Genomic DNA, 9,819 nt, shown 5'->3' with positions numbered 1-9,819 from the left:
GCAAAAATAGCCTATGAAGCAACTGATGAGAAACAGTTTCATATAGTCAGCATGAAAGGGCCAATGTAGCATGAATGTTTTATACTTCTCGATATTTTAATGGTGCAAGTGGAGATAAATCACAGAGACCAGAATTCTTTGTCATATCTTTTAATGTAAGTTTTATATAATTCAGCTTCCGGTGCACTGGGAAAAAACAGATGCACACAACAAATGCTTCAATTAGAATTATTTCCTGCAGTTACTTTCAAACATTATAAAGATCTGGAATCACACACATACCACCATATAGTTTTTTAAATAAGCCTAGCTGCAGATTTTTTTTTGTATGAATTGTCATGGTTCCACTCATCATGTTTAGATTTTATTTTCCAGACAGGCTTTTCTCTAAATAAAGGGACTGCCTTATTTTGAAAGCAAATCAGGAGAGCGTCGTGCCCTCTGCTACGTTTCACGCAGCTTTGTATTCAATAATAACTGACACCCATAGAAACCAGTAGAATCGGCAGAAGTGGACTTCTCGTGCCGCACGCCCAATCTTTCGCGTCATCCAATAGAAACGTCAAACTACCCAAATGGGCGTGGTTTCATCGAAGGAAGTGCTTTTTTTGGGCACGCGCGGGTGTGTGTGGTGGGTGGCAAAGATGAAAAATAGAGCATGTTATTGCAGGAGTAAGCTCAGTGTACTAAAAAAATATATCGTTTACTCTTTACTGTGTAAAGCAAATTGTTTTATCATGACACTGATGGCTACCATGCACAATGCAGACATGTGTGGGACTTGACTGAGCCTTTTCACAGAAGCATGTTTGAACTAGGGACATGACACCATGACGCTTTCTACATATGCCAGTATGGGCTCCTTCACCAGATTTACATATTTTTTTCACCAGGCTTTTCAATTCATGCCGAAAAATAGGGTCTGTGTTTCACATAAGCCTTTACACATTTCACATTCCTTTATTGTAATATTGTTATTGTTCATTATTATTTAAGATTGTTTATTTTCTCAATTTGTAATTTATAATAATGCCAAGTGGATTTTTGAGGCTATTATCAACCTTTGACATTTCTTTAAAAAAATTAAATAATAGGACATATCAAGTTTCTTTCTTCTTTTCTTACTTCAATTAGTTGGGACCATGATGTGCCCACTGTGTAGGAAAAGCACATGAGTAAATAATATAATGGATGATGGCTGAATTCTATTAGGCCACCTCAGTTTCAGGGTCCTGATATTGTTCTGAATATATGGTGTATTGTTCCTGAACTGTCACAATACACCAGAGCCATTGTTAATGTTAACAATAACAATAACAGTAACACCTTTGTGTTTCCTGCTTTGATAATTCAAAGTATCTGCTGTTAAAAAAAAAAGACATCAGGCAACTCTTCTGTGCTTTGTTACTTATTTCTCTTATTAGCCAGGATAGTTTCATACTACTTACGAAAAAAGTTTTGATGGAAATTATGTTTCTGTCAAGGGTCAAAATGTGTTTGCTGCAGGGCCGGTTCTAGGCAGGCATATATGAGCGGGCAGTCAGAAATGTGAAGGGGGCATCATGTGTACACATCATGCTCCAGCACTTTTTCTGTGCTTAGTAATGTTTTCTTCATTGAAAGGGGTCTATGTGTCCAACCCCAACCTGGAAAAGTGGATTACACTTTGTCAGGCCTCTAGCTTCAGACCTGTCCAACTTGGGTGTCCCACATGAAGACTAAGCTCCTGAAAACGGAGAACTGAAAAATAAAAATAAAATAAATTAATAAAATAAAACATCCTTCATCCAGATTTCAACCAACAATTGTGTATCGTGTGTCCCTTTTTCGGTGGATTTTTCCGCTACTGCAGATAATTTTGTGTAATTGTAATGTATATTAATTTTGTAAGTATATTAAAATGTGCTTTCTCAACTTCTAAAATTTTGATTTGAGGGGGCAAGACATTTATTTAAGGGGGCCCCCTCTTGCCCCAGCATAGAGCCGGCCTCGCTTTGCTGGCAGGTCAGATTTGGCCCACAGGCCACAGTTTGCATTCCACTAACCCCTTTTGGACAAATGCAGACCCAGTGGAATCCATGGTGGAAAAGTAATCAGTCTTTGTTAACCATTGACCTTAATTTCTATATTTATCCAAAACCCAGTCCAGAATTTTCTTTGAAATTTGCTACTGGAGCCCACAGTGCAGTAACAATAATGTCTGTGTGAACCAATAAAAGACATCACTTCTGGCCCATTGCCACTGAAATACACCCAGTTACATACAACAAATATTAAAATGGACTGTATTAGAAATTTCACAAACCTCTATAACAAACGTGCTGATATTAATAGCTCATAGATGTATATTATGCAAAATACTAGTTTTTGCTGGACGAATATGCTATATAGTCTACAGTCCTCTATGCCATGAAGCAATAGTTTAACATGTTAGAGTAGAGTAGAACAGTACAGAGCTAGCCTGGTTCTGTCCAAAATTTTTTTTAAATTCACGTTATCTTTGTTGTTTAGTCGGTGCACAAACGCAGATGTAAAAATGATAGTTTCAGAGGAAGTTATGCACTTAAACTATATTCTTCTTCCATTCTTAATGCTAAGCTAGGCTAACCACAACCTGGCCCCAGAGCCAGACTGAACACACAGTCATGACATTTCCTTCTCATCTCTTCACAAAAGTAAAGTTCATGAGCAAATTTCCCAACATGGAACTATTCCTTTAAACCAGGGCTTCTCAACCTTTTTTGGACCTCTGTAACTTTCAATATCCCAAAAATCTAATGAGAATATTAATAGATACTTTTTATTTCATGAAATATCATAGAGGAATCTTTGAATGGAATATGAAGACTCAATGTAAAAGATTAAATATTTGTACTTATTTATTTACTTTATGTTGTACATCAATATTGTAATATTACATGATTCCGTCTACATAACAAGCGACCCAGTCCAAACCCCAGGCTTGAGAAACTATCAGTCCCAGTCAGGTCCCTCTCCAAATGTATAAATGCATATAAATAAGTCAGGGCTTAATTTTTCTACTGTCTACTATTCACATACAGTCCAGTCCTACGAAGCATCAATTTGCTTGGCAGCTTCAGTCTTGGGTGGTATGATCTCAACATTGAATGGGGCGAAGAAATCTACAAGAGCTTTAGTGTCCTTTAAGTCGAGGGAATATTCCTGAGCGATCTTGTCTGGTGTCCATGTGTGAGGCTCACGCTGGTGACTGCTCAGCGCCTTCAGAGCCTCAACAATGGTCAGTTTGCCCTTCGGAACATCTGTGAGCTCCTGTAGGCCATAAAAAGGCCCCGGTACACTGAACATCAGTGGTCGCCGATCCACTTCTTTAGCCACCGTCACTGCCTCTGATGCCTGTGGGAACATTGAGCAGAATGAGAGGAATCTAAAACACTATGGTACGGTGGCCCTGAGAGCTCACAGCGCTGCAACTTAAGAAAACACATGCAAATACACAAAACACAAGCAAATTGAAAAAACATAAATTTGACAACACAAGCGCAGCATTTAGAAAACGCGCAACACAACAGAAGTGTTTCCAGAGGACACTCAAAAGTGATACACAAGTCTGGACAGGCTTGATATGATCATGTATTTCAAGATAATGATAATTTCACGTTATAACATGAAATTCTCACATTATTTCATGATAATTATATTTTCATGTTATAATGTGATATATAACGTTAGCGCGCTAGCCCATATCAATTACATTGCAGTTAAACAAATCAAATAAATGAATGATACATGTTTTAGTTGGTCTCTCTCAACGGCACCGAGTTGGTCTTGGTCTTGCGAGCCCTCTAACGCTAGCATGCTATTTATTGCTGGCTAGATGTGCGCATCACCTTTAAGTGTCCTCTGGAAACACTCCTGTTATGTTTTCTCAATTTGCTTGTGTTGTGGTCTTTGCAGCTCTTTTTCTAAATGCTGTGCTTGTGTTGTCAAATTGATGAAGATGTTTTCTCAATTTGCTTGCGTTTTGTGTATTTGCATGTGTTTTCTTAAGCTGCAGTTGCTGTGAGCTCTCAGGGCCACCGTACTATGGGTATTTGTGGTACTTTTTTCTAGCACCTTCATTCAGTCATCCTTGTTTGTACCAGAAGCAGAAAAGAGTTTTCAGCAAAGTGCAAGCTCTGACAAACCAACTATGTCTCCATGTGTAGATAGACAACCGTTTGCTAACCTACAAGCTATTTCAATTTTTTTTTCATAAGAGGCATATGTCAGATTAATTTTTTAAGCCTGTTGTGGAGTTCTACCCCCAAGTGGCCAAATTTGTAAATTCAGCTTTTAATATGATTGTTATTCACACTACTTACTGCAAAAGCACAGACACAGACCTTTTTATTTCTAACAGGGAACAGCCTCTCAAATGTGAAGCGTTTTTGATCACGTTCTCTGCACTACAGCAAGCTAGATGCAAAGGGACAACAGTGTGTAACATCACCATAGCCTAATAATCAAACAGCCTTTGTAAGAAATAATCTGTTTATCTGTCTCTGTTGTCATAGGTCACTATCTATGCGTGCATAATTCACTATATGTGTGTGTGCCCTCTCTGTGCATTTAAAGATTAATCATGCAAGATGCTTTGCTATAATGCTCATGTGCTAATATTGTTGTTACATTACATTACATTAAATTATTACATTGTTAAACTATTGGTGAACTAAAAACATTTACTCCATCTGCTTAAACTTCCTCTGCCCTACTGAGAGTAAGATTCTATCATCACAAAAAGATATATTTTATGTGGATATTGTTTGTTGCAAAATCTGTGTCTCCAATAATATCTCTGAAGGTCATATCAAGGCAGGAGTTTGTGTTTTGAAAATTTGTTACGGGTCAGGTCACGGTCAAAAGATAACCGTCTTCTCTGCTTGGTGACATGAGGTGTCCACATATTGAATAAACTGACAAATCAGTTTAACTGGTTCAGCCTCATGATCTGACCAGCCTATTGTGATGTCAGGGACGTGTAGATTGAACAAAGAGACTCTGTAACTGCACATTTCTTGACGTATTGTAATAAAATGAAGTTAAACTGAGAACTCTGACGTCTCCTGCTCATCATTCCCCATCAAATGATTATGGTTAATCTATTAGAGAGAGGGCACACACACAGTTAGTGAATTACACATGCACAGATAGTGACCTAGTCAATCAGATAGTGATCCCCGTGCACAGAGACAGAAAACAGAGACAGAATAACAGATTATTTCTAACAGTATCCCGGTCTGACCTCTGTTGCTGCTGGATCTTTAGACTCCACATACACTGACTTGAGGTGGCTCAGCAGAGGGTCGTTCTTCTGGTGGACTGACTCCGCTCTCTCCACTGCAAACACACACAACATGCTCTTCAACAATAAAGCTTCTCCTGAGCCGGCATTACAAAAGCTTAATTGTAACGTCTGGAGACAGTTCCATACATAGATATGTATGTTACATGAGGTGGCGGAGGATGGAGACACTCACCTTCAGAGGCCGGTCCGCTGCTCTCGTGTCGCGGTGCTGCTCGCGGCTTTTCCTTAGAGATTTCTCGGGCTACCCGGTTTTCTAGGTTGAAGTTTCTAAACATACGCACAACCCGTGCCCCCATGTTTCACAAGAAGTTACGAGAACCCTATGTGAGAACCACATTCAATAAAGTTTATTCAAACTGCCGACGGTGAGCGACAGGGTTCAATTCACAATGAAAAGGCGAACATAGAAAGGAACAGCGACGCCATGTGGTTGGAGTAGTCTAAACAATAACAAAAAGGTTTTTTCGTCACCCTGTTGAAATAATCGCCTAACTCATTTTTGGAAGTTTTGCAGGAAACACAAAAAACTTCACCAAAAGTGTAACATATGACATTTATTAACCATTTCACTCAAAAAGGATGTAACAAAGGATGGCTATTGGCATAGTAATAACACTGTGTGTAATTTATGTAACTTAGGAGAAATAAATTACTTAGGCAATTTTTTTAACATGCATTTGTGACTTAAGCAAGATATGGTAACACTTTATTCTGAAGGTGTCTACATAAGAGTCACACAAGCCTGTCAGAAACATGACATGACAAGTATCATGAGCATTAATGTTACTTCAAAGTGTCATTAATGTTCATGACACATCCCATGTCATGTTTATGACACGCTCATGTAGACACCTTCAAAATAAAGTGTTACCATATCTTGCTTAAGTCACAAAGACATGTTCAAAAAATTGCCTAAGTCACATTTTATTTTGACTTAGGCATAATAAATCCGCTTAAGTCACACACTTGACATAGGCCATTATCTTAAAGGGGTAAAATCACATGATCTGATCAACTGAGGATGTAGTCGATAGGTGGCCGGCGTCATGAGGAGATGATTTAGGCAAAAACAACAATTTTGACAAAAATTGACTTAGGCGATTATTTTAACAGTGTGACGTTATATTTGTATTGATTCATTTATTTATAATGGAGACGCATTTCAGACAGGGGAAGAAACAATCAGAGGAAACGATAGAAATCCTGTATAGATGAAATGCTCTCCGGTGAACTGTGAAGCATTGGATCAGCCATTGATTGTCAGGAGGTGTAGGAAGACCGCACTGTTTATTTTATTATTCATTTGGCCATGTTAAGTCAGTTGAGTGCATGTCTGCAGTGTTTGTATATCTGAATTTTGTGTTCAGTAAGGTTAAAAAAAGAAAAGAAGACTGTAATTCCCATACAGCGCTGTATGTAGCCTCCAGCTCTGCCTATTGGGGGTTACAGTACAAAGAGTAAAGGCTTAACCCTCTGGGCCACCTTTAATTTACTACCCTTTCAGACCCTTCAGGCTGAAAATATTTTTAAAAAAGGTGATAACATTTTTACAGATTAATATTTATTAATTAAATTAATTAATTAATTAGATATATTAATATCTTCCGCCCTGCTCAAAACTACCAAATGTTTAAACATTTTTGGCATTTTCACCCTTTAAATGCCAGTTTGATAGCACGATGTCACTGTTGTTATTTTCTATATAATAAATTATTTTACAGTCATGGCTATGTCAAAGATTAAGAACCAAATAGATTTTTTTTAAAACAATGCCCCAGCAAAAAATAATTTATTATGTGGAAAATAACTACATTTTTGTGTTTTTTCTTTGAAAAACAGTGACATCATGTAATCAAACTGGCATTTAAAGGGTTAAAATCCTCAAAATTCTTGTTTTTTAGTTTATTTCTTCTTATTATTTAATTTAATTATTGTATTATTATTATTATTATTTATTGTATTATTATTTAAAGGTTAACTATAAATACAATAAAAATAATTTAAAAAAGACGAAATTGGTGCACATGGAAGAATAGATGCATAAAAATACTCAAATATTATGCTTAAATATAACTAAATACATCCATATTTAGTTCGATATGTCTGGGATGTAAGAGGCACAAAACAATCTTGATCAATGAAATGTCTTGACCGGAATCATTTGACATTCCTGTCCTCCAATAATAACCTACTGACATTTGAATTTGACTTTTAGCAAGGGATTCTTATTAAACTGTGAAATGCTACAAAAACAATTTAACAATGTCACAAGAAAACAATGTAATGGTTTTTTCAGGGCAGAGACAGAGTATGAAATGACTTGACTATGGTGAAACGATATTTAAAAAATGTAATAGAGTTGTATTCCATCCAGCAGATGGCAGCATTCTATATCCTTACACATCTAAAATGGCCTCATGTGTCGTTGAGGTTCATGGTTTATCTAGCCGGTTTCAGATACAAACCAAAGCTCTGTCTGTTATTCTCAATGGCATTTCATTTGTTATCAAGACAAAGTAGATAAATCTGTTTTCACTTCCATTTCTTAAGTGTTTTGACCAGAGAGCAGCAGAGGTCACCTTTTATATAAGGGCAGCCATATAGATCACATCTGGAAGTGATTAACTGCTCAATCATAACAAAACAACCCACAGCATTTTTGTAGGAATGGAAAGAAATTCTTTTCATTTCACTCCACTCACTAACTGTTCTATGACTCCTTGGTTAGGAGCTGATGAAAGTCGAAAAGTCAACAAAAGGCCAGAATCTCAGCCAAGTATTGTTCTCTGTTTCACCAGAGCTGTGTACTTCGTCAAAATAAGACACATCAGTGCTTTTTCTTACAAATAAAACAAAATAGTGCTGTGTAAATGAATGTATTGAATGTATCCTGATTGGTTCTTTGCATGGGAGAGTTTTTGATTACTGTTTGTCATTTCAATCCACCGTACTGTGTGGAGTCTGTGGATTTAGCAACCTTAATACAAGACAGCTCTGAATCACGTTGATGCATGTGAGCCTTAAAGGTGAGGAGGAGTCGAGTGTCTCAACTGTGTTGACTTGACTTGCAGAATTACAACAAACGTGTACCAGCAGTGTCATTAAACACATAAAGAAAACATTATTTTTTTATAATGCAGCATTGACAAAGTGTCTACCAAAAACAAGGTTAACAATACTTCAGAGCCAGTGTGGCTACTGACTGACAATGAGCTGTGCTTGATAACCTTATTAAATTACAGTAAACATTTCACAATTACACTTTGGTGACCCAGTTACTTCGACATGCTACAACTTTTTTTTCCTATTGTCAACAAATCTTGTGTACAAACCAACAATAAATATATCTCCTAGGACGTATTGTGTGTGTATCGGGTCCTCTGTGTGATAGAACACAGTAGTTTATTCTAAATGAATCCAACGCAAACACCCTACCAGCCCAAATTCTCACTAGAGCACCAAATGTGGATTCATCCGCCGCTACAAATAGTGCCCAACACATGCATTATTTCCTTCTGTTTGAGGAAGATGTTGAACATTTACTGAAAACTACAGTGACCATTTAATAGCTGCACACAAGTAAAGATCAAACTAAGACATTCACCAATGTGAATGCATGAAAACACTGGAAATACACAAACAAATAAATCTCATAATCACAGCTGGGACACTCTTATCACACTGAATGGTGCCTCATAACACAAAGTCATTCAATGTAATCAAACCAACTCTGTCATCATACAAACATCTTGTGTTGCCCAATGATGTGAACTCTCACAGGTTGTTACCACGGGTCTTTCCATACTCTACCATGACAGTGGCTTTAACCAGTTACCATTTAATGTCCTTTTTTTGGAGAATTGGTGGTTGAGTTTAGGGGGAGATAGCAGGTGAACAATAAATGCCAGAGAGAAGTGGTGACATCATCTGAAAGCTTTGAACCTTAAAATTAATTTGCTGCGTGTCAAGTTGTTCTGGTCAAAAATATGTAATAAATTGACTTATATTAATGTTATGAACCCCTTATACACGACCTTATGAATAGGTTTAAATAAATATGTCCCTTTGAATTCCATTTCCATGTTCAACTATGTCCCATGAGTTGTTGCAACAATTTTTGGGTTAATGCCATTTGTTACACACAGTTGTTGCTGAATTATGCAATTGTATTCATATCGAGAATGGATAAAAATGGTCAAAAACCCTCCAGAATATAACATCAATATAAAAAGACCTTTGGAACAACATAGAAGAATCCGTGCTGTGATTTGTGTTCAAAAACTTTGGTCTTTTTTTGAAATTTCTGTATTTTCAGTGATTAGATGACGAGCACTTGTGTTCTTCAAACTGCTGAGCGTGCCGTTGTAATTTTAACAGGTTAAAACAGAAGAGCATGCTGATAATTACAGATGAAGCTAATGCTAGATCTTAATGTCTTCAAAGATGTTGGAATCACTTGTTAATAATGTCCCAGCAGACATTTTGACCTA

The 9,819-nt window shown here is 37.1% G+C and overlaps 1 protein-coding gene across 1 annotated transcript; it reads right to left on the bottom strand.

Annotated features, from left to right (window-relative positions):
- Nucleotides 1-2,861: 2,861 nt before the first annotated feature.
- Nucleotides 2,862-5,660, bottom strand: ndufaf4 (NADH:ubiquinone oxidoreductase complex assembly factor 4). The gene is made up of 3 exons (XM_059356460.1): nt 5,502-5,660; nt 5,267-5,361; nt 2,862-3,375 (listed from the first exon to the last, which is right to left on the bottom strand). The coding sequence occupies exons 1-3, from the start codon at nt 5,623-5,625 to the stop codon at nt 3,070-3,072; spliced, it is 525 nt and encodes a 174-aa protein (XP_059212443.1). The 5' UTR covers nt 5,626-5,660; the 3' UTR covers nt 2,862-3,069.
- Between the last annotated feature and the right edge of the window lie 4,159 nt (nt 5,661-9,819).

This window comes from Centropristis striata, chromosome 18, assembly GCF_030273125.1.
Source record: "Centropristis striata isolate RG_2023a ecotype Rhode Island chromosome 18, C.striata_1.0, whole genome shotgun sequence".
Taxonomy (NCBI): domain Eukaryota; kingdom Metazoa; phylum Chordata; class Actinopteri; order Perciformes; family Serranidae; genus Centropristis; species Centropristis striata.
The sequence above is the reverse complement of the archived record's forward strand: the minus strand, read 5'-3'. Positions and strand labels throughout refer to the sequence as shown.

Bases quoted from the DNA above. Each gene is read 5' to 3' on its own strand.
- ndufaf4 (XM_059356460.1), bottom strand. From the start codon at position 5,625: ATGGGGGCACGGGTTGTGCGTATGTTTAGAAACTTCAACCTAGAAAAC. The intron at 5,362-5,501 runs GTGAGTGTCTCC...GTGTGTTTGCAG, and splicing joins CAGCGGACCGGCCTCTGAAG to TGGAGAGAGCGGAGTCAGTC. The intron at 3,376-5,266 runs GTCAGACCGGGA...ATGTTCCCACAG, and splicing joins AAGATCCAGCAGCAACAGAG to GCATCAGAGGCAGTGACGGT.